We start from the raw sequence: 25,917 nt of genomic DNA on the forward strand, positions 1-25,917 counted from the left end.
GGAAGAAAAAATATTAATGTGGGAGTGCAGGAGGTGTGATTTAATTCAGGGAGTCTCCTGCAAAAAACGGGAGGGTTGGCATGTCTGGGGTTGGGTTGATGAGACGATGCTGCGGTGGATTAAAGAGTTTTATCTCAAGTACCCATTTTTTTATTTTTTAAAAAAGTTTAAGTTGGAGTGCACTTTCCAACATGTAATTTTTGGACAATATAAAAGCTACCCCACCTCTTACGACTTGAATAAAATGATGTGTTCCATAACATACAGTGCAAAACAAAATTTACTTTAAAACTTAATTGGTGTTGCCCCAACAAATATGGTGAATATGGTCAATCTAACCTGATTTTCCTAAGTGTAAATACATTTTTATTTTTTAAAAAAGGAATGCCCTGATAAAGTTTCGCAATTGGTACTGTATAGAGAAATGGAGTTTGACATCACAACACAACTGGTGGAGAATCAGACGTAATGGGATGAGTCACCATAACCTGCATTGAGTAGTATCCCTCAAGGTGAAGCACCAATCAAGTTTCACGAGTATACATATAACAGTATCTAAGAAACAATTCCCAGGAATTAAATATATGTTGATTTCTTCTTTTTAACTTACAGTCTTCTGATATTCTTGTGTGATGTGATTTTCAAATCAGTCACCATTACAGCCATTCAAATCAGTCACCATTACAGCCATTCAAATCAGTCACCATTACAGCCATAATGAATATAAGTTCAACAATCAACTAGATACCACAAGCAGTTTTCTGTTGAAAAATCCCATGGCAATATGACTTTCCATTCAAGAATAGCAATTTAAAAAATTTCAGGATGGCTGCCATACTGGACTTCAGATCAGCATAATTGTCATTTAGTACCAAGCCGACATTACAAAAGGTCTCTTTTCTTGTGTGAAATATAGCATTCCATTCTGAAGAACCAATACAATTTTCAATATGGCCACCATGTTTGTCATATTGGATGTCCCAGCAGAACTGTTTTCATTGAGGACCAATGAGACATCATATGAAAACTTCTGATGAAGACCTGATGTCACTATGACTTTCCATTCAGAAGTAGTAATAACAGGATTTTCAAGACGGCTTCTGTGTTTGCCACATTTAGACATCAGATTGTCATTTCAGACCATTTTGAGATGAGTCTTTAAGTGCAATCCCCATGCTGATGTGAAAAATCTTTCACAAAAAGTAGTAATTTTCAAGATGGTTGCTATTGTGGCCATACTGGATGTTTCAGCAGCACCGTTTTCATTTTGTACCAACTAAACCTTGGGATGAATGTGTGCATTGTAAAGTTTCATAGCAATCATCCAAGAAGTTTAGCAATAACAAACTGGTGCTAACAGACAGATAGACATTAGATCCCATAATCTCTTCTGGTCTATGACCATTAGAGCTAAAAATGACAACACCATCTAAAAAATGGTACCTCACCCATCAATCACAGGTGAGATAAAAACTGACACAAAGGCAAATTGCACTAATGATATCTTACCTTAGATTTCTTTGAGAGCTGGATAAGGTATCTCTCATACTGTTCTATGGCAAAAATTAAGTTTGGAATTGTTCTTGTCTGCTTCATCACACTGGACTGAAATAAGGCAATACATTGTTCTTTCATTGTAACAAACACCACTATTATAAGCCTGGGGGCTTACCAAACATCTAAAATTAGACTTCCTTTCCCATCCCATAAACAAACACACTTTGACAGGTACAAAACTTTAATGAAATGTGGTCATATGTACAAAATAAACTTTTGCACAGGACTAATGTACCTTTCTGTTCTTGATTTGCATTACAACTTCAAACTTATATTTTTACATAACACAAATGTCTACTTCTCCAGATTTTATTCATGCACGACATGAATTAAATAAATCAGGTAGCTCACTTTCATGGTCCGTTTTCCTAGGACAGTAAAACCTTGGAGGGATTGGATGTTTTATTTCCATGGGAAACCCATTCTGAGAATATATCAAATGCACATTTTTAGTGTTTAAAGGCATAACTATTTTGTCTCAAATATGCATTTTTAGTGAATCTTGTTAGTGTTAAGAGAAACACATAATAATTTTTAAATACAGAATGAGGCTTCCAAAACATTAATAAAGCAATATAGGACATTAAAACATACAGGGCTGGTCTGGAATTCAGGAAATGGAGGGATGTAGAGCTTGTATAAAAGTGTATATTCATTTATAAGTTGAGTCCAATTGCAAACTGTACCGATCTAGATCTGTTAACATAATTTGCTGGCAGATCAGTGTCAGTGTTGTTTACAATTGGACCCATTGTATACTTAGTACATACATTAATTGGTGAGCTTTTAATGTATACATGATAACCTCCTGAAAAGGTATAAGCATAATTATTGCTATTACGAGTGGCAAAAGAGCATATTTTGGGTGTAAAAAAAGTGTAATCTATATATTATATGCCAGAATTACAGCATCTATGACAAAGATAAATTTATTTTTTACTAATAACCTGGTTCTGCAGCTGCTCAAAATTCTTGTCACAAAGGTCAAAATCCATTTGGATCAGAACCAGACTGAAAAATTATTTATATTCAGCACTCACTTTAATTAGTCTACATGTGTAACTTTCATTGAATGATCATGAAATGGAATTTTACAATGAGAATGATCATGTTCTCAACGAATTGTATTACATTACTCTTACATTCTTCTTTTCAAGTTTGTAAAGTGGCACTGATTTGTCCTTTATTCTGATCTGACATGTCTTGAAGTTTGAAAGATCCATCTGTTCTAACATTTTCCATCATATAACATCCACAACTCACACCATAAAGCGAAATGCTTAACAAGTAGCACCATTTTCTTTGAAAGTACCGATTGGTCTGCTAACTAACTAGCTTATCAATATAATTAATCTCTGAGGCAAAATTCATAATTGAAGAAACCCATCTGATTTCTTGGAAATAGGTAATATATAGTTGCTATAAATAGAAAATAAGGAATGTACTCTATGCTATTCTTAAGCAGCAGTCATCTGTTTAAGAGTATTTTCAAAATTGAGTGAATTTAAAGAAAAGATATTAAAATGACAAAAAGAACTTTTATTGCTTTACTTTTATTTAATTTTTTTTATTGTACCAAAAAAGCGTAGTCCATATATAGGCATGTGCAAAACATAATTTGGTGTAAAAAAGCATAATGATTATGCCAAAAGTGTAATAGTTGGCATGTATGTAATTATAGAATCATGGTCCAAAAATGTAAAGCAGTTATTTATAAGTAAGTAAAAAAGAAATTTCAGAGAAATGAACTGATGATTTTCCCTTCTTTTGCACTACATTTGCTTGGGGTGGTGGTTGGGGGATTCGGGCCTGAAGGGGCTGTTTTAGGAGTTTAATGTTGAATAAAATACCTAAGATGTGTGATAGAATGGATCATAACTACTCTAAAATTAGGTTTAATGGGAAATGACAATTATGGTTTTATGTTTACAAGTCTACTTAAAATTTGATGGTTTGTTTCACCTGAATATTTTTCCTGCTGACACCCCCAATCTATCTCATGAATAACCTTCCAAACTATTGATGAAAACACTCAATACTGATCATTCAGTGATAAAATGAAATGCTTCAGTGGTTATGTGTAAATTCATCTAACAGCAAAACATAAATCATTTTCCCTGACCTCGATAAACCCTACCTTAGCTGGATTGGAAGTTGCTGATCCCTTTTTATCTTTCTTCTTATCGTCTTTCTTTTTCTTGGGTTTATCTGCTGCTTGCTGTAACTGTTCACTCTCTGAGGCCTATAACCAATAACAGAATCAGACTCGGCTGTTTGAAAAGGCCAACATTTTCTTAAAATACCCATTTAACCTAAGCTTTATCTTTATCAATCTAACAAAATGCTGTTTTATCAAAAATATTTCCAAGTTCCCTTTGTTTGGTTATCAGAAGGTTCTGCTTACAAATATATTTTTTAAAAAAAGGTGAAAACAATTGAAAAGCTTATTTCTTGCCATCAATATACATAAACAAATCACTGATTGAGGGACACATGCCATTAAAGACACATGTAGATGTCCTTTTTCTAAATTTCACTATCACTTTTAACCCTTATATATAGAACACCTACCTATAAAGGAAAAGTTGCTGTTATCACTTTTGTGGGGTTCAAACAGTTTGAAAAGGAGATAATTCAAGTACTTTTTTGGAACTTTCAACTAGACATAGTAGATTTTAAGGTATATTTCATTTCAAAATGTACCAACATTATTAAGAGTGGATAAAGAAAGATACATGGTGATTTTTTAAAACTGTAAATAAAGAAATATATTTACATATTGTATGAATTATTAATACAAAGATAATGGTGTTCACCCAGTGAATGAAAACTAAGCCACTGTTGTAAAAACTTGTTTGATATTGTTTGTATAAATACACTATAAAAACAAAGTCTTCATATCTGAATGTTGTAACTGTTGGAATTCAATACAGTTCTCTTTTCATCAGTCAGCATGTTTCCGTTTAAATGTAAAAGTGTTTTATAATTTATTGTCAAAAGTTCAAAATGTCTTCAAATTATAATTGTCTTCTTACTTCATGGCAAGTGTGTATTGCCATCTTGTAATTTTGTGAAGAATAGTATGATAAATGGTTTTTCTTTCCATCAACATACTTCCTTCAGCATATTTATGACACCATATTTAATATTACCTGACTATAATGCAAAAGAACAGTGCTATTATTACCTGAATGTAATTGATGAGAGCATAGCAGTACTGGGTAAGATGGGTTCCCGACAGCTTCACCAACTTTTCAAAGCGAGCCGACAGATGACCACGTCTGTGAGCATACAGTGTCACATACTGAAAGCAAACAGTAATATTTTATTAAGGTATCTGACTGATGCATGTAATAAACATTCACTTACTCTGAACTTCTCTGAAATCTCAGGTATAATTTCTTATCATGACATTTGCAAGCCCCAGGGTAATCAGTGACCTATTTAAAAATGTAGGTTTTTCCAGTTTCCCAATCTCAAAAACCATCCTACACAAGCATTACCAAGTAGAAGTAATGTAAACTTAGTATGAACAGCAATAAAATGAATAAAGTCAAAACAAAATTTCTGACGTATACGAGAGACATGACTTAACAAAATTCACTCTGATTCACTGGGATCAATATTTGTGAATTCCATGGCATGAATTTAAATACCCAACCAAATATTACAACTACTACTACTAAAAAAAATGGGTAAAATCTGTTCTATTGGTCATCTGGTTACAATGGCCATTCTATTCCCCATCAAAGAATTTCCGAATTAGTAGTCCTGTGTGAAATGGCCACTACCCTTCTACGGTTGTCTGTTTCCTAACCAACAGTGGTTTTGCCTGTTGTAGGTGGTCACTGTAGCACAATAATAATGACCAAGCTAAGTTTGCAAACTGAACTATTGTTTGATGAGGAAGGCATTGTTTAAATAAAGGAATATCATGTGAATTGATGTGTAAACACTTCATATCTCACTTGTACTCACCATACTAACTCAAAGGCGTCAAAACATTGGGTTCCAAAGCGAACCTGTTTGCATCTTGACAGGGGAGGGTCAAAGCAATTCATTAGCTAGATAGTATGAAAATTATTTATGTAGTTGTAGCAGAAATTGTAGCAAACTCAGATCAAAGGAATTATTAGGCATAAGTGAGATGTTATATTTGATTCTGTGAATTTCATAATTCATCTTTGCAAAGAGATATGAGTCACATCCATTTTCATAACTGTGTCCCTTCCAGCTTTTATTCACAAGAATCTGAATATTCCTTTTTATTTTTCCTGTGATAATTATTAACACTTTTCAAGAGGCTTATTTTCCCTTTCGTCTTAAAGATGTATCGCTTGCTGGATGCCATTTTTATAAAAAATTATACGATCAACAGTTTGATCATGCAGATGCTTCGCATGAGCAAATACGTGCAGATCAAAGCGTCTGATGTAATGCTGTAAAGTTAGTCTGGTTCCCTAACTAATTTCACTACTTCTAATATGAAACCCGGAGCCAAATCAAAGACGGATGAAAACATTTTTAGGCAGTAATCATTTTTCCATAGTTTTGGCTTTTATGCCACAAGTCCATATTTTAAGGGTAATTTTCGTAAGACTTACGGCAAAATCGTAAGAGTTGGCAGGTCTTTCATGGTGCACAAAACAAGCAAATGTTGGCAATTATTTTAAGTCGGTTATGATTTAATTTATAGAATAGATTAAAGTGAGTAGGATACAGTAATACCGTGTGCAACATAAATTTGGAGAGAACAACATGCACTTGTATTTTATGATTCTGTTGAACATAAAACAATTTTAATAATAATAATTATTATAATATTTGGTACATGTTATTTGTTCAAAAACAATTTTAAAAAGTTGAAAAGTGAACCTATGTACAAAGGTCAATTTTGACTTTTCCCAAGTACGGCTGATAGGTTTGACTAATAATAATAATAATAATAACTACAATAAAAAGCAAATTTGCAGCTCAGTGGCTTGTTGTTATCTCTCAACTTAACTTATTTTTTGGAATTTTTTTCCATTTCACATAATGACAGCAATCATATCTCATTAGACATTCAAACTGATACATGATAAGCATTAAAGTAATTGTGTCCATTCCTGCTTTTATTCACAAGAATCTAAATGTTCCTTTTTATTCTTCTGTAAGACTTTTGAAAAGGCTTTTTCCCTTTCGTCTTCAACATGTATCGTTTGCTGGACACCACTTTTTAAAAGTTCTATAATCAACTGTTTGATAATGCAGATGCTTTGCCTGAAAAATACGTGCAGATTAAAGCATCTGAGGAACTACAATAAAGTTAGTCTGGCTCTCTGACCAACGCCACTAAATCTAACATGAAACCCAGATCCTAATCAATTACAGACAAGCGAATTATCCAGATTTTAATGCAACAATCATATTTCCGTAGTTTTTGCTTTTATTCCATAAGTCCATATTGTAAGGGCCATTTTCTTAAGACTTACGGCACAAGCTTAAGAATTAGTAGGTCTGCCAATGTCAAAATTCATTCGCTGCATTTTTAAACTCCAGGTTAATAAGCACGGAACACTTCTTAAGGGACCAAATTCTACTCACTTCTTAAAGGAAGACAGGAGATGGGCAGACCTGCCAGTTGTGCTGCTGTCTGTGCAGAATTTTGATTGCCCGTGCTTGATCCCGCAGTAGGTGAAGAATTTAAGCAAAGAGAGGTCCTCCCATTTGCTGAGATGGACTGCATGTAGTCGAAATCTTAGAGAATATGGTCTGGTTAAGTTTAGGCTTCAAATAGAAAGATCATCTTCAGGGGGTTTCATGAACACATGGCCCATAATGAAATATGCAGTTGTATTCAGAAGTCTTTGAGGCTAAGAAATTCCTACTCTGAAATTTTATTATCTGAGCGTGTGGAAGAAGACCCATTCTTAAGGTAAACAAACTTGATTCCAACTGATTTTGAACTCCATGTCCAGATAAATAAGGTGCAAAAATGGAATGAGATTGGATTTGTCCTTATTAACAAGGAATCGGAGCCAAGCCATGAGTGAAAATGCTGGTAGTCAGGGATGATGAACAAAGTTGGGGTCCATCTATATTGGTACACAGCAATTTCAAGGTATTTCACTGCCGTGAGTGTTGTCAATGGTCTGAGGCAAGTATGGAGTGTCCAGGAATATGATATTCCCATAGCTGTTCCTGGGTCACGACACAGCTGGGTCCAGTGAGAGACCTGCTTGGTTCCAATCTGTCGTGCCTTCATAGGTCTCATACTAGATATCCTGGGCGACTTGTTCACTGAATCTGGTAAAAATTGCATAGGACAAAAGTGGAACGAGCAGGTGCTAAACACTGTGTGCATCTAAAGTCTGACACTTGGTATGTTGTTAAGACAGATCACTGAACCCAGTCTCAGTGGTAGAGGGTAAAGGACAAGACTGTGCCAGAGCTGTGATGGACAAGATCCTGTGCTTTTTAGATGTCAGTGTCTGGTACTGGCTATCTTTGTGGTTAATCAACATAGCCAGTACCAGACTGTGCAAGCTGAGATTAATTTCTCCGAACTTGTCTGTTTTAGATGACATACCAGGTTGGAACTGGTCCAGTGGTCTGTTCAGTTTTGGCCTCATCTGGCTACAGTACTATGGGTGACAGCAGAGCTAAGGCTGTGTGAGTGGTCTGAGACAGCAAAGCATTGGTGATCTTTCTGCCCCAAGGGACAGAAACATAAGAAAGCTGGCAACTGAGACAGCATTAGGAGAAATACTGATGGACACATTTCTTAGTCTGTGTCAACTGATTGACCATAACTGTCACCTATCTCTCTTCAGACCAGTAAAAACATACATCAAAAGTATAATCCAATCATATGGTAAGGTGATTATTTTCAGCCGGCCTGACCTTCTTATAGAGCACCCATACTTAATCCTGCATAAAGTACACTTGTACTGAGAAAAAGTGAAACAACGACACATACAGGTGAAATCAGTTTAGCTTTGAGTTTAGGTTACATGGAAAGGGGCAAAAAAATTTAAGATAAATGATAGAGAAAATTGTAGAAATTATCTTATTTTCTAGCAATAAATGGTCATTTACTAGATGTTAAGTGGCAAAAAGGTCAAGTTCTGAAATAAACTGCATGTACTACTGACCATTATGACATACAATTAAGACACAAATGAGGTCATTATACAATGAGATAGACAAATTAAGTGCAAATTTTCAATCATGATGTTGATTCAGAAAGACTAGTAAGAAAATAGATGGAGTATACTTCCTGGTTTTGAGGTTGTATGCTTGGTTATTTGGTATGGGTTTAATGCCATTTTTCAGCACATTGGGTTTCTGCCATAAATTTAAAACAAGATTCCAAACCTTTAGATACCAAAAATTAACATTTCCAAACATGCGAAGAGGTTCAAACTGGAATACTAAATCTTCTCCCAAATGCAAAAGAGCAGTCACAATACCGGTTTCTGGCTATGATGGTTGTAATAACAAAAATTTAAGACTTTTTTAAAAGTCTTATTCATTTATCAATTTTCCAGACATTTTCAAGACCTGGAAATATAATTTTCAAATTTTAGACCTTTTCCAGAATTCCAAACCTGCATGGAAGCCTTGAGTACACAACAGGTGATACATGATACATGGCAGCCAGTATATTTGGTGCTGGAATAACGTGGAAAAACCCTGGGAAGAACCATTGACCAATGGAAAGCTAGTAAATACGTTCAGTAGCCTAATTGCAAGCATTAAATCTAACCATATTGTTTGTTTCGTTGTGTTGTCACACTGGGATTACATTTTAATGAGTTTAGGTATTTACAATTTCAAAGCAACATTAAAATGTAATTACCAGTGCACTGATATAAAACATCCAATGCAATAATACATAAACAAGCAATAATCGAGTCAAAAGAGAGAGGTGGTGTTACAGGAACTAGTGATTTCTAAATTCTTGTCATCGTTCGATCAAATTATACACAAATCTCAATTAGGCAAAAACAATAAGAAAACAGAAAATTTAATTACTTTTCAAACAAGTTTATACCATTTGTTTTTAATAATCCTGCACACCAACCTTGATATAAGTATACATGTAATTTTTATAAATTATCAATACAAGTTTCCCTAAATAAATGCATTTAGAACTTACCTCGTGCATCTTAAGATGCCTCGGAGTTGTAAGTCGGCTTATACAAAGGTCATGCACTTTTTAGTGTTTATACCTGTTCAGTTTGGGGGTCGGCTTATTCGCAAACAGGCTTATATGCAAGTATATACGGTAACCTTTGCAGGCAGTTAAGATGATACTTACGTATTTAACTAAGCTGGTAACTGTTCCATACAGCCTTGTTACCAGTTTTAGGAGTATGTCTGTACAGTTTCCAATGGGAATTGTCGATTGAACCAGTTCATGGAAAGCAGTGATGAGTATCCCCAGTCTGGTACATATTGACTTCTCATAGTCTTCTCTCTGAGTCAGATCAACTTGTTCATCACCTGAATCAATCAAACTTTTGTTAAAACTACCAACAAGCCAGATTTTTCATCTTTTGAAGTGAGTTTCCAGAGACTCGATAATCGAGAAAATTAGAAGCAACATTGTTACATAAAGTTTTCAAACAAAAGAAACATATATGGTAAATATGGTACATCTGAATCTAACAACTGTAGGCAATTTGATTTGTGATAATAATAATAATAATAATAATAATAATAATAATAATAATAATAATAATAATGACTTTGTATAGCACCTAGTCTTTAGAAGCTCTAAGTGCTTTACTTTAGAAAACACCTAAAAACATATATAATGATATGATTACGAAAAACAAACACCACGAAATTAGAAAACAAAAAACGTGCTGAAAATAGTTATGGTGCTGACTTCCTTTAATGAAGGGTGTAGCCGGCTTGCTTTGATGAAAAGTGCATGTGTTATTGAAGTCACTGCCAAGGCCGACTTTGGGTGGCCAAATGAATGGGTCATGAAAAGAAAGAAACCAGGAAAACTCGACTATACATCCAAATCTAACAACCTTGGACAATTTTATTTGTGATTATTGAAAGAAATTAAAAATTTTGGGTTTATTTCAATTTCCAAAGACTTTTAAAGACCTCAGGGTAATCTGCTTGATTTTCTAAAACTTTCAAGGCCTTGAAAATGCTACCTCATTTTCCCCAAACTCTCAAAGACCATATGAACCCTGCTTGAATCACATAATGAAGGAGAGATTTATTTGGTCTCCTCTGTTTTACTTATATGCATACAAGTATTTTTCTTTTGCTCACCTGAACAGTATTTCAAGATCACTTAATATTTAATTTTCTTTTTTTGGGACTAATTTTTGGGCAACATTTGAAACTGCATAAGATCTGGATTAGGAATAATGGTTTGTATGCAAATAATTTTGTTCTAGTGAACATTTTCTTTCAGGATATGTTAGGATAAGAACAGTGCATTCAAGAGAAGGGATTTAACACACCTGCTGCCAGAATTTTATGCAATGACATACACGGAAATATGCCATCAAAATGTTTGAATTAACTGAATTTACGACACAGAATCTATTGAGTATGGTCCCATAAACTGGACTGAAATTCAATAAGTGTTATAACTTGATCTGCAATCACAAAATTAAACATGAGCACAAGTGGGCATGATATTGCTTACTGGAGTAGTTCACATGTCAGATTGTGACTAAATTCAAACATGTATTGAAAAAATAGAAAGGGAAGAGATAAGTTTGGAGCACATAGGTGTGATATTGTCAAATAATGTGCAAGTAATCTTTCCAAACCAAATATAGATTCACTTTCTCTGCAATAAAAAAGACAAATCATTTATACAACTAGCATTCTTCCCTAGATTTTTCTGTTTCCTGATTCATACGGATCAAGCACCACCATTTAAGTACATACACCTGCTAAATATTATAAGGGAGTTATTCTGTGCAGTATCATTTCCTTTGTTGGTGCTTGGATTTGTAACTTGAAACAAATGAGCTCCGCACCGACTAGTGACTCAGTCATTAAGACAATGAATTCTTGACCAAAAGGTTTAGGGTTGAATTTCTACCATCTAATGATCCTGAATCCTCCTTATTATGTGTGGGTATTGCATGTAATTAAACTCATCTGAGATCTCAACAGTATGAACTTGTACGCCAAATATGATAGGAAATATGGCCTCAAGATTGTTCACCACCTCAATTAGTTGCTAAATCACCTCATTATATACATGGATGTTGCTCATAATCAAACTAATCCAGGACATATCTTAACTCTATATCTTAACAAGACCTGATTGGAAATAATGGCCTCTAAATTATTGATAAGCTCCACCAATCAGATGCAAGATCATCTCCTTAATATGTTTGGATGTTGCTCCAACTAATCCAAGATCTGTATGATTTAAGCAAACATATCTGATGAAAATCTGATCTGAAATTTGGCATCTACATTGTTCACAAACACAGCAAATCAGGTGCAATTTACTGTATATGCATGCTTATAAGATGAGTCCAACTCAAACTGCACAGACCTAGATCTGCCAATGCATAAAGTGCCAGCAGATCTGGGTCTGTGCAGTTTGATAGAAATATTCAGATGATGCTAGGGCAGATCAGAATCTTTATTGACTGCAGTTTGACTTATTTATGAGAGTGTATACTGTAACAAAACCACCTCAATAATGGATAATAATAATGGCTGTTACTCAATATATAAAAAAGTTCATCTGAGATTTCATATAAGTTTATAACTCAGATCTAATCATAACTGAATGAGAAATATAGTTTCTAGGGTTTTAACAAGCTCAGCCAACCAGATCACTCCATTAATATGTATGCAAGTCACTCATAATCAAATTCATCTAAGATATAAATGCTATAAACTTACATACCAAATTTTAGACAATAAATATGACCAGAAATATAACCTTTAGGGTATCCACAAACTCACCCAACATGATGCTAGATCAAGCCATTAATATGCATTGAAGCATATCATAATCTAACTCATCCAAAATCATGATGATATCAACATATCTTGACCTTATCAGAAATATAGCCTCTCATGTTTCACAAGCATGTACTAACAGATGGATGACAACTGATGGTTGACAGACAATGGACGAAAAATCCAGACCATAAGTAAACTTTGTCTTTGGTCAGACGAGTTAAAAATTGGTGTCATTTCCCTTAAACCTGATAAATTTTCTTCTTCTAATCAAAGCAATGTATTTGTAATATTTATTAAAACTGATACACAAGATAGGAGTGGGTGAGCTCAGTGCAAATACAAATATTAGTATTATTCAATGAATCAAGGGAGCCAATGTTTGAAATTGAAAAATATTAATGATGCATCTAGTATTTGATTGAGAAACTCTCAGAATCACTGCGGACTATTTGCACTGAAACATTTACTGGAACAACTGGCAACTAAAGTGTATGCAACTGATCATTAAGTATCTACATCCAAAAACTTACCCGTACTAGAACTGCTGTCTGACGTAGCCAGTGTGTCGGCCTTTACATGGTTGATGACCCACTCTGTATTGTCCAGTTCCTGATCTATATGATGAAGAACAAGAAGGAGCACAGTAGGGGCTGCAGATCTGTTGGTCACCAGGGCAAAGTGGGTCTTGTCTTCAATCACTACCTCCTACACAAATCAATATATGTTACCAACGAATTAGCCTTTGAGTACATGTGTGTCTTGAAATCTATGTGAAAGAATCTGTGCATCAACAGGCCAGTACTAACACATACATTTTAAACTTGAGACAAATTAACTTCCAAAAAACATCATCAAAATTGTTCTGAAAGTTAGACCAATTTTCAGTAAGTAATAAAAAAAACCATGCTGCTGTCAACAAGGAAACATGCATTTGAAAAGTAAAAAGTTTCATCTGTGACTAACGCAGCAAAGGAAAACACTATGTCCAACTTAAAACGTTTGTGAAGTAGACTCGGACCTTACTTGCCTCATCTCTCAACTTAACATAATCTTTGTTTCGTTACTGGTTTTGTTCTCTTCTTACTTTGTAGCTAATTTTTTAAAATGTGTTTCTTCAATTTCAAGATTTGAAAGCAATCATCTCCTGCCATGAGACATTCAAATCAAAATGACATAATATCCAATTAACATAATTGTTGTCTTTTCTGCATTTTCCCCAACAATCCGAATACTCCTTTTTGTATTTCTAAGATGAGTCTTTAAACTTTTCAAGAGGTTTATTGTTCCTTGTGTCCTCAAAGTTTTTTTCATTCTAGAAAATGCAATAAGCTCCTACATTTTCATGCAAGCATTTTGCATGAAAATGATGGGCTGTTAAGAGCATCTAAGGTACTACTGTAAAAAAGTTAGACTGGTTCCTTTACAAACTTCACTGAATTTAATTTGAAACCTGGATCTGTATCAAACAAGAACAAACCAGTCTCGAGATTTGCTATGATTCTATCAGTCTGTAATTTAAGAGTAATTTCAGTAAGATTTACAGTCACATTATAATGGTTCACAGATCTGCTTCTATACTCAAAGGGATATACAAAGATTCCTGGAACATGGTCGACTTGACCATATGATTGGGGTGGGTGGGTTATTTTTCTTATAATAATATATATCATTTGTCTGGGAATATGTGCGCTTTGCTTACATTACCAGTTTGGTGACTTTTTAGTTATTAGTGAAAGAAGACATCTACCAATACGATCATTACTGCGTATTTCCTTGTATCTGTTGTGCCAAATTTCAGCTGTCAAATAATGAAAAACACATACTTATACATGCCAAAAAGAGTAATCCAAGCAGAAAAAGAGTAATCCACATATAACATAATAAAATTCAATGAGCATATGTACAAAATGATTTATTTACCCCTTCTGGTCTTTTAACATCAATTACTGCTTCAAATTTTGACATACAGCACTTTGAGCTTTAAAAAGCAAAAGTCACTCATACTGCATTTCAAAACACTTTGTACCAGCTGAGATTATGAATGTTTTTCACACCAGTAGAGAACCAAATGCTAGGTTACAGAGCCTGGATCTGAATTCAGTTTTATGTTTGTTAAAAATACTGAACAATCTCTCACAGTCAGCATTAGAATGGTAAAGAACCAATATTCCATTCATAAATTGACGAAGAAGAAATAAGTTACAAGTTACCTTAGTATTGGTGTTTGTAAAACGAGCTAATTCAAGGTTTCTTTGTTTTACCATCACGACCAATATTAAATCCTTTCCACAAAGCCTGCAGTGGGCATGAAGCTGCCCTAGAACAGAATGCTGTATTGTGTAATTCATGTATTCATCTTTGAATCAGTTTGTCGTCATTTTCTAATCCATCTGTGAAATTATTTGAAAAACTTTTGCTCTAACACATGCATCTACCAGAATAATTCTGACTTGACTTTTAGCACCAAATACCTACAGACTGGTTCTGTATCAGATATGAATTAGAACAAAGAATCTGCAGAGATTAAAAATTAGAAAACCAGGCTGTTCTCTCCTAACTAAGCTATACATTGGCTATATATAGAAACTGAGGTCAAAAGTTTGAACAAAAAACCAGATGTTTCTTGGAAATAGGGCAGCTGCTACAAATACAACATAATACTATTAGGAAAGTGCATGCAAGGTTACTGACAAACGTACTTTAATCTATTAGTTACATAGCAGTCTTTTTTTCTACAATACGGTCTGAAAGATTAAAGGGATGTTAATAAAAATAAGAAAACAAATTATTAATTTTTTTTTGGAGGGGGACATACCGAAAACGTATAATCTGAATACATTTATGCATATGGCGTAATTTAATGAAGAAAAGCATAATGATTATGCCAAAAGCGTAATGGTTGGCATGAATGCATACTGACAAAGCCAACTTTGGTGTTAGTTATTAAAAGTATTAAGAACTCCATATATACAGTTATTTACATAGTACATTATTGTTTGTTTTGGGGTTTAATGTCATTTCTCAGCACAAGACAGGCTATATATGGAGGCCAGTACAAGTGGTGGAGGAAGAACCCAGGAAAACTCCGGTAAGAACCACTGACCCACAGAAAGCTACTGGCAGTTTTCTCATGATCCAATTGGCCAAGTCCAAGACTTGAGCCCACGTGGACAGAGGTGAGATGGCAGTGATCAGTAAAGGCAAGCGCTTTAGACCACTTGGCCACCCATGATCCAGTCTGTTCATGATCTGGTATGGATATGCACTGAATAAGTAGGAAATGAACCAGGGAAGGTGCTTGCACCATGTCAGCGTAAGCTTTCTTCTGATGCAGTATCATTCCATACCACGTAATACACAAACCTTGTCATTAATTTACCTCAATTACAACCTTACCCATTCTTATTCACAATATGAGCTAATGAAAAAAATTACATCATTTGTGATGTCATGTAACTCTGAAACAGGTTATTTTCCTACAGACCAAACTGTCTCAACATGACATATTTTGATCCCAGAAAATGCAAGAAACTTGATGGAATAATAATAAATATACTACTGGTGGTGTTTAGTTCTGGAAATGTTTGCATTTTCTGTTGACACTGTCAATCCCCACTATATATGTGTGCTATAGTGATCAAGAGCGTGACCTGCAGCAAGGCAGATAACTCTTAATGGACCTACCAATGTCTAGCATCTGGAGAACCTTTCAAGTGATGTGACATCAGGTATTACATGCACTACAATCATGATTAGATGAAAAAACATTTTTTTTATTGAAATTCAGACACTTAATTTTTAATTGTCTCCAGGCCTAATCTTATAAACTTAAACCTCAAAGTCTAAAAAAACATATAATTCTATATAATGTTTTGGGAGTACGCCATTTCTCCAGATCTTTCCTGGTCAATGCTTTCAAGCCAATAATGGCTGTTTCAAAATTAACAAGATTCTCTTGATGGGACTGATTATCTACTGGCTGAAAAAGAATTTCCAGAAATTCAAGATAAGACCAATTTTTCTTTTTAATTTCTGAGTATTGAAACCATCATTAATATTCTTCACCAACTGCAGAGATTTTCAAACTAGCTGCTGTGGTGGACATATTGGATTTTAGCTTGGCACCATTTTCATTTTGGACCAACAAGGCATCATAAGAAGCCTTCTGGTGGAAACCCCATGTTGATATGACAATTCAGAATGGAGAAGCAACAATATAAAGATTTTTAGTATCAATGCCTTTGTGGCCATATTTGAAATAAGATTGGCACCATTTATATACAGTATTAATGCCTTTGTGGCCATATATGAAATAAGATTGGAATCATTTATATACAGCATCAATCAGACATCAAAGGAAGTTTTTTTGGTGAAAGTACAATGCTGATGTGACAAGCCAGCCAGGAGGAGGAATAATAAGATGGCCATTATGGAAGTTATATTACAAACTGGATCGGCACCATTTCCATTCCTGACCAACTAGACATCATAATAAGTCTTTCAGTGAAAATCCCATGCTGATATTGCTATTCATGCAGAAGAAAAAGTAATAACAAGATATTCACAATGGCCACTATGGTAGGTGTATTGGATGCCTGAATGACACCAATGAGATCAACCTGACATCATAAGAAGTTGTTCAGTAAAAGCTATCTTGATACAATGCAATTGTCAACTCAGGCAGAATAGTGATGACAGCACTTTCAAGATGGTCACCACAGTGGCCATTAAAATCAAAACCATTTTCTTTCTAGACCAACCTGACATCACAAGAAGACCTCTGGTGAAAACCTCACTGCATTATTACTTTCATTCAGGAGGGTAATAACAAGATCTTCAAAATGGTCAATCATATCGGATATCAGATCAGCACCATTTTCACTGAGGACCAACCAGACATTATAAGAAGTCTTCAGCGAAAACACCACTTTGATATGACTCATCCATTCAAGAGGAGTAGCAATAAGATTTTCAAAATGGCCACTATGGCAGTCGTATTAGATATCCTGTCAGTTTCAAGCTGAATGATACATAAACTGGTATGCTCCCATTTTAGGGGAGTCTGGGAGGGTTTTTACTGTAATGTCATCCAATAAGTATCCTTAGAAAAACATAATTTACTAAAAATGAAATTGCTTTCTCCTTTGAATATATTCCCTGATCACATTAACATTAGAAAAACAATAGGAGGAGAGAATACTGAGAACCCTTCGTCTACTCTTGCTTTAAGTGAAGACGATTTGATTCCCTATATAAAGGATAACCTGCTCTAGTAACCTGAAAGCAGTAGAACTGATGGTCACATGATCAGTGGCAACTCTACATGGCTAAGAAAATGACAGTCACATGATCAGTGAGTGACATTATATATGGCCAAGAAAATGAATTAACTCTACCAACTGAAATTATTTTCTGGTGAAAGCGCAAAACTACTGCTTCTGAGGAGGATGTGCAGATGTCAACTGGGTATGATGGTCATCTGGGCAGAAGCCACTGGACCCATTCAAATCTTGTCTCTGCAAAGCTAGTTCCTTTAGCTAAAACTCTTGTAGGTTGGCTATGCAACAGCTTCGATTATGTCTTGTTACAACTGAAAGCAAGGTATGCAGAGATCATACCAATTCCATGAGCTGAAATTTTCATGAGGTGACTGGCCTTTTAAGACTGCAGAGTGTGCCAAACTTATAAATCACTTCAGCCATAATGATAGTGCTTGTGGGGTTACATTCTGTTTCCTCAACTTCTCCAGAAGCAAGAGATGCTTTTGTGTTGGTTTGGCTTCAACAGGATTTTTGTGGGCACATCTATCACTAGAGTAGCTACTTGACCCAGGACTTGTTCAATCTGAGAGGGTCTATCAAATTAAGTCTGCAGCTATGACCTCTCAATTTACATATCAGTTTTGGTACAAAGATGATAGGGTGCAGGCAAAGGGACCAACCTCTTCCAACTAATTTAAAGTGCATCCATGGCTATTGGGATCATGAATGGTGTGACAGCAGTGGACAATTTGTGATTCTATCTTGTCTAAAACACTCTACCATCGGACACACATAAAGCGCACAAATTCAATGAAATGCCAACTGATGAACAGACCATTTGGTATGGAGAATCTAACCCTTTCTTGACAGGAAGTTGTCCAGGATGCTGAGCATACTAGAAATGTTTCGATTTGTACAGTTATATAAAGCATCAGTGCAGAAACTTTCAAACTAGAATGCATAGGTTGGGTGTCCTGGTTCCCTGTTTGAGGTAGGCCACCACCCACAAGTTGACTGGCATGACAAGAACTGCTTTCTCCATGAATTGTTCACTCCCAACATGACAGCATTGATTATAACCTTCATTTCCAGAAAGCAGATGTGAAGATATAATTCCTACAAAGCCCATGTTACGCTGTGTCCAAAAACATGTAATTTCTATTTAGGGCTTTTCAAGAGTTGCTGTGAGACAACTTTGTTGCGCACTAATGCAGGACTAATAGTACTGGTTGTCATCTAGATTTTCTGATCAGGTGGGCATGCAAAAAGCTGCCACTGGACCAGCAATGCCATCTGCAAGGGTCACATGAAAAAGTGGCCAAACAGAATCAGATCTGATTCTGCACTGAGCAAGTCAAGGTGTTGTGGAAACTTTCTCACTATAATCCATTCCCTCGAGTTCCAAAATCTGTAACACATGAGGGTGATGGATAAGGTTGAGACTGTAAAATGCTGGGATTAGTCAAGATCCAACTCTTACCAGTTCACTAAAAAAATCTAGATAACCTAAAAGGAACAAGAGACTGTTCTTTCTCTTCACCAGAACTGAACATACCATGAGTCTTTGGAAGAAGTTATCCAGATATACCAGTCAATATTGATGAAGTCCACCAGAGAGGGTGATGATGCAGATTATAATTCTTTTTTGAAAGTTCATGGATTTATGTTGAGAAAAAAAGACAGCATATGAAACTGTACAGTTTTCCTTGGAAGGCAAATCAAAGGCACTACAAGGCCAGTGAATAGAATTGGAAAATAGGTATTGGTCAAGTCTAAACTGATCACAGTGCATCCATATTGATGGAAAGTCTGACTGAGTCCTTTCCATCTTAATTTTTGGCATAGCAATGTATTTGTCAAGAAGCTGTGGTTGATGATTGGCCTGAGCTTTCTGTTGGAATTGGAAACTAAAAAGTGCCTGGACAAAAAACCAAGAGGGACTAATTTCCGAATAAGCTCCACCATTCACTTGTTGATAAATTAAACCCAAAGACATTCCAAAACAGCTTTGATTAATCATTCATTTTGCAAAAACAGGTCAATCCAATTTTGATGGAAACTAAGGAGTCAGTCACCAACTGGTAGGCTGTCTGCAGTCAGTTAGGGTGGTGAATCAAAAGTGGTTGTTAGAGGATTGGGAAAATGGAAACCTTGTTTCTTTCATTCTGTACTAAACTGCACTCTAAATCAAGAAACATGTTAACTCCTGAAATTTGAATGAGGTCAAAACTGTAGGTGTTGCTGGACAGTAATTGGCCTATTACCCCTTTGCAGACAATCCTCTCTCCATTGAGACTTAGATTGATTTGGGCTGAATGTCTATGCTGCAGCATGGCAAGTTGGAAGTACAGTTCCTGAACTGCCTGCCTCCTCACTTCCTCTATCCTATCACCAAATAGTAATGGCAACCCAATGCCAAATAATGATGCAATCTTAGTGATGATGAGTGAAGACAATTTTCACATCAGTGTTGGCCAGTTGGTTGAACAGAATACTCACTAAAGTGATGGATCTCCAGTCACTGAATAATTGGCATGGCCAGCTCAGCTGGTTGGGTTGGCAGCCAGAATGGTGTAATATGGCATGAAAAAACATTGAGATGGATGGCCACCAAGATAAAAAAAAAAATATGCACCTTGACTTACAGACCTGAAGGACATGCGGGGTGACTTGTGTCCACAGGGCTGCTGAGATATGCGGCTACACTCCCCCATAAGCTCCAAATTATCCATGAAGGTTTGCAATGAATATAGAGGCAAAAACTGTCCCAAATTCAGCAACTGTGTTGTTTCTTGTACTAGTTGATGTATCTGCAGCTTTGTTAGCATCTGGGAAGAATCTAAGGATCACAATTCATTCAATTTGCCAGATGTAATTGTTGCAGTCAGCATCATGTTTAATTATGGAGGGGGAAGTGACCACAAGGATGTCATCCATTATGCTAGCAACCGATGCCATCTTTGGGTGAAGGCTCAAAATTTCACACAGCTCTTTCCTTTCTTTCACACGTTTCTACTTGCTTTCAATGCTTTTACACAACACTGTGGACCCAGTATTTTCCGTCCATGATGTGCAAACAATGCATGCTGAGGATGAAGAACACTGTGTAATCAAGATACGCAAGAGGCATCACACACACGTCCTTGTGTCCTCATTAACCTGGAACTTTTTGCATGTACTGCATTTTGTTGTCACTGTTTAAACTAAAATGACATGAACACAAAAAACTGAAATTAACAACCTGAAAGTGTTCACAAATCATAATAACATTCATTTTTCAAAATAAGTGGAAACGTATATGCAGCAAGCACAAACAAACAACGATACACACCATCATTATGTTGTGCATGCACAAGGTCCGAATAAATAAAGTCCACAACTGTGACAAGATTCACATGAATACTTATCAAAAGACAAAAATAATGTTGACCACACATAGTAAAAACGTTATTACACTCTAATGTAGCAACTTTTCAGATAGATGGTTGAAATCACAAAGATATTCAATGGATTTTGGGATGTTTTGTAGGACTGTGTTGATAGTACTAAGTGAGATCTTAAAAATGGTGACACCTAGCAGTGGTCAAGAAGTAATAGGTAAAGATTTCTTACGTGTCACAGAGACAGAAACAACTACATTTTTGGTCTTTTCTGAAGGACTTGATTCCGGATGTTGCAAGGTTTAATTTTCCTAACTTTAGTGTGAGTGGCAAATGTAATCAAAGAATAAATATATATATTTTTAAAAAAATACAAACTGATGAAGCATTTTCTGAATTACATATGTTGATAATGATCTTACCTGATCAATGTCTCCAAGCTGAGCATGGATGTCCTGAGACAAATCTCTCAGCAGTGTTGGAGTGCTTCTAATCTTCTGTGTCATGCTCAGAAGGGTTGAGAGTAATAATTTGCACATGGACAAGTCATCTGAAATTTAAGATGTAGTCAATGACAATGGATTCTTTACACTTTGTGTTAGGTCAGTATAAATATAACTTTAAACAAGACTACCACAAGAAGCATGTGATTCATCTGTCTTGGGACATTTCTCTTGCCATGACTGTACCTTTGACGTAGGGATCTAATTATTACAATGAACTCCAAACCTTACTGAGGTCAATAACTTAATGCTAAATCTCAACTCAATATAACCTGTGTTTACTAAAATCACAATGTAGCAGCAATCATCTCTGGACAATACTTAACACAACATTACGGGTGAAATGAAACAATTCTACCATGTATCCAAGATTTTCGATACAAAGCTTATGATACAATACATTATGGATACACATATAACCTAGATGGTTTAATCATTTTTGAAAGCCTGTCAGTGGTAGGGTGGTGCCATTTGCTGTGTTGACATATTGATTTTATTTCCAGTATGCAAATGGCAGACATACATTGACTTACCATTTATTATTGCCATTCTTCACACCATCTGTTTTACACTGCATGAATGTTTTTAAAACATCTTATTACAAAAATTCATATTTAACACAGAAGAAACTGTGCATTTTCCTCTTGCATGAAAAATCTTGTCAAAAACAAGTCCTGAGTGCGAGAGCTGAGATGACTAACAACCAAATCCTTTACAATATACTTCTTGCAAATGCAAAACTGCTGCAGCCACTCATTTCTGTGAGTGAAAAAAGAAATTATTAACACCCATTCCCCTTCTACAAAACTGACAAGGTGGCTATATTTATGTGGTTTGGAATCTGCACCCTTGTTGACAAATACCAGAGTAAATGGAGAAATTCCAAACTTGTTCTCAATATACAATTTAAGTACTTTATGGAACAATTAATAGCCACATTTGCACAAAGACGCTTTGTATCTGAACGGAGTGAACAAGCTACAGTTAGTTTTGACTGGTGGTTCCTGTTTTATCCTGGACTTGAACAACCAATGACCACTAATCAGAATCAAAGGCACTTCCATGAAAGTGGAGTAGAGGCGTCCAAAGGCACTTACATGAAGTAAAGGGTTAAACTAATGTAAATCACATAATTTTGCAGGAAATTTATTTCACCATGGATTTAAAAAGGTTCAAAGTGTAACTGCCAAGAAAAGGTATTTTGTATTTAAAAAAATCAGTACATAGGCATAATCTCACCTATGGTCTGTTCTAAGCAAAGTTTGTGCACCCATTGATGGACCTGTTCATATGAAGGACTGTTGGCTGGGAGCTGGCAAACAAGGATGCTAATGATGTTCAGAAAACAGCTAGCATCCTTCAGGTTCTGATCATCTTCATCTGCTGTCAGAATATTTATTACCAATTTCTGTAAAGAAACAAGAAATATTAATTAATTCAGACCAAATTTATTTTAATACTAAACTGGACAACACATATCTGTTTGATATTCTGAATTAAATTTGCAATTTAACAACGCAAAATACAAAACCTGAAGTAGTTATCAAATGAATTGCAATGCTTTAATATTTCAGCGGCACACTGTCTCCCTCATTACTAATATAAATGAAATGAAACTATACAAAAACGTCCACAAATATGACAGAAAAATTTTCAGAAATAAAATAAATGTGATTGTTATCAATCATAAATTGCTCCAATCAAAAGTTAAAAGTTAAGCAGTTGTAGCAATAAAGATTTCTGTGGGTGCTTTTACCTGAGCATATTAAAGCACATGGGTGGAAGAGTTATGTAAGTGGTGCCTCCAAATACCCCTTGCAATTAATTCAATAGTAATTCTTGTTGTTTTGTCCACAATATTTTTAGAATTCCATAATGTGGGGCAACGAGTGGTCTAAAGTGATCACAGTTTCGGATCACTGCCATCTCACCTCTGTCTGCGTGCATTGGAGTCCAAGACTCAGCTAGCGTGGGTACATGGGAAAGCCTGCCAGTAGCTTCTTGTGGGTTGGTGGTTCTTCCCTGGGTTTTCCAGGGTTCTTCCTCCACCAGTTATACTGGCCGCCATGTATAGCCTATCTTGTGCTGAAGGATGGCGTTAAACCCTAGAACAACAGCAACAACAACATTCCATAATGCAACAATTAGCATAACGTTAACAAAATTAGAATAGGGCAATAGGAAATTCTATTGCTAAGAAATTATCATTTAATCTGGAAACTAATCCTGAAGGCCTTGCTAGTAACAATGGTTGTGAAAATCAATTTAAGAAGACCATTTCTTCTTTCTCAATGCTGAATAATGAAACCACATCTGATATTCTTGAATGTAGCCACTGTGACAGCTATAATGGATATAAGATCAGTTGCATTTCATTTTAATAGGACAAACCAGATACCATTAGAGGACTTTTGGTGAAAACCCCATGCCAATATGACCATCAATTCAGCAGAATTAGTGACAAGATTTTCAATACTTTTATTGTGGCAGATATAACGCATGTCTGCAGGGCACCATTTTCATTTGGGACCAACTAGATATCATAAGAAGCCTTTTGGTGAAAACCCTATGTTAATATGATCACCAGTTCTGGAGTAGAAGATTTTAAAATTACTGATATGGTGGTCATTACTGGCATAATTTTCATTCAGTACCAACTTGACACTGTAAAAAGTTTTCTATATTTAAATGACTTACCATCTGGGATGAATAGCAACAAAAATGTTTCAACAGTTGCCATGGCAACAACATTTGAGGTCAGATCATTTTCATTCAGGGGCAATTACAATATCATGTCATTTTCATTCAGGGCCAACTACAATGTCATGATTAGTCATTGGTGAAAAACACATCCTGATATAACTTTCCATTATTTATTATTCATACTTCAAGTTCAAAGGTGATCATGATATTGCTAACAGTTTGGTTTTTGTGCGACATGATCAGTTTGTGATCTGAAATGTCTGACACCCTGGACAGAGGATGTGCTGCAGTTCCAATGTTCATGTAATTTGTACTTCTGCGCTACCTCTGCAATTCTCCTCAGTTCATAGATTGCAGCTTCATCATGTACGAGACTGCCAAAACTTGGATTCAATGTTGAAGTGTTTCAAGGATTACTTGAGGGAATCATTGAATTGTTTCTTTTAACTTCCTGGGGATAACTTTTCCTCCTACAGCTCACCAAAGACCTTTTTGGTAGCTGCTCATCTGACCTCTGAGTGTCCTACCCATCTCAGCTCTGGTGCCATCTGCAGAGTGTGTGGAATCCCTGCCATTGTAAGAACTTTGGTGTCTGAGACCCTGTCCTGCCATCTTATCCTCTCAGGCAGAAAATGATAAATTAGTTCAGCTTCTTGGCATGTTGTCTGTACACTATCCATGGTTTTGCATGCATCCGGCCAAGTGGGTAACACGATAGCTTCATAGACCTTCAGTTTTGTTTGCAAACTTATGCCTTTGCACTCCCACGCATTTACATGTAGTCTGCTTAAGGCTACACTTACTTTGGCTATTCTGACATTGTTTTTATCAATGTGAACTGCACATGACAGTGTACTGTTCGGGGTAGGTGAATTTGTCCACTGCTGGTGGGTTTGGCCATTCGATGTGATGGTAGGCTCTACATAAGGCTGTGCTGGTTGTGGTTAGTGCATCTTGATACTGATTGTGAGACCAGAATTGTTACAAGAAGATGAGAAATGTCAACTCCACCGTTGCACGTCAGAACAGGATTTGGCATTCAGGGAACAGATGCCAGAAAAAAAGATTCACGAACAGTCACTTCCTGTAATAGTCTTTGTCTCCTCAGACAAGTCATCAGCACGGTATCTAATGTCAATTCCAGTTTCATAGTCGTCATGGGCTTCTGTCAGAATCGCAGATAACATCATACATAAGAAGGCTGTGGCCAACAAACAGCCTTTTTGATAACCAGGAATGGTTTAGATGGCTCACCCTTGTCCACAACATTAACAAGAATGCCATCATGGAACTTCTAGATGAATTTCTCTGGGCAGCCATGTTTTGCAATGATCTTCCAGAGGTCAACATGACTGACTGTACCAAAGGCTTTTGTTATGTCAACAAATCAGCAATTTTGTCATCTGATAAACAGAATCTTACATTTGTACTCATTTCAGATGAAATTTTTGAAACTCACTGAATAGTAATAAAATTTTTTTAAAGTCTTATTCAGTTTCATTCGAAATAAGCATTCATGTGATGGCCTTTTGTCAGGCAGTTTGAGAAGCAATTTGCAAA

The 25,917-nt window shown here is 35.7% G+C and overlaps 1 protein-coding gene across 2 annotated transcripts in view; it reads right to left on the bottom strand.

The window, feature by feature from the left end:
* Positions 1 to 25,917, bottom strand: part of LOC149795258 (Fanconi anemia group I protein-like) — a 164,497-nt gene that overhangs the window by 12,686 nt on the left and 125,894 nt on the right. For both annotated transcript variants that reach the window (XR_016422292.1, XM_089964989.1), the window contains exons 25-31: positions 22,894 to 23,062; positions 21,574 to 21,701; positions 13,041 to 13,215; positions 9,863 to 10,047; positions 4,745 to 4,861; positions 3,695 to 3,799; positions 1,510 to 1,605 (exon numbers count right to left, since the gene is read on the bottom strand). Coding sequence is in view for 1 of the 2 variants with exons in the window: in XM_089964989.1 (XP_089821115.1) it covers positions 1,510 to 1,605; positions 3,695 to 3,799; positions 4,745 to 4,861; positions 9,863 to 10,047; positions 13,041 to 13,215; positions 21,574 to 21,701; positions 22,894 to 23,062 (975 nt within the window). In the remaining variant the exon portion in view is untranslated. The remainder of the gene's footprint in view (positions 1 to 1,509; positions 1,606 to 3,694; positions 3,800 to 4,744; positions 4,862 to 9,862; positions 10,048 to 13,040; positions 13,216 to 21,573; positions 21,702 to 22,893; positions 23,063 to 25,917) is intronic.

This window comes from Sinohyriopsis cumingii, chromosome 7 (assembly GCF_028554795.1).
Source record: "Sinohyriopsis cumingii isolate HCF-2022 chromosome 7, ASM2855479v2, whole genome shotgun sequence".
Taxonomy (NCBI): Eukaryota; Metazoa; Mollusca; class Bivalvia; order Unionida; family Unionidae; genus Sinohyriopsis; species Sinohyriopsis cumingii.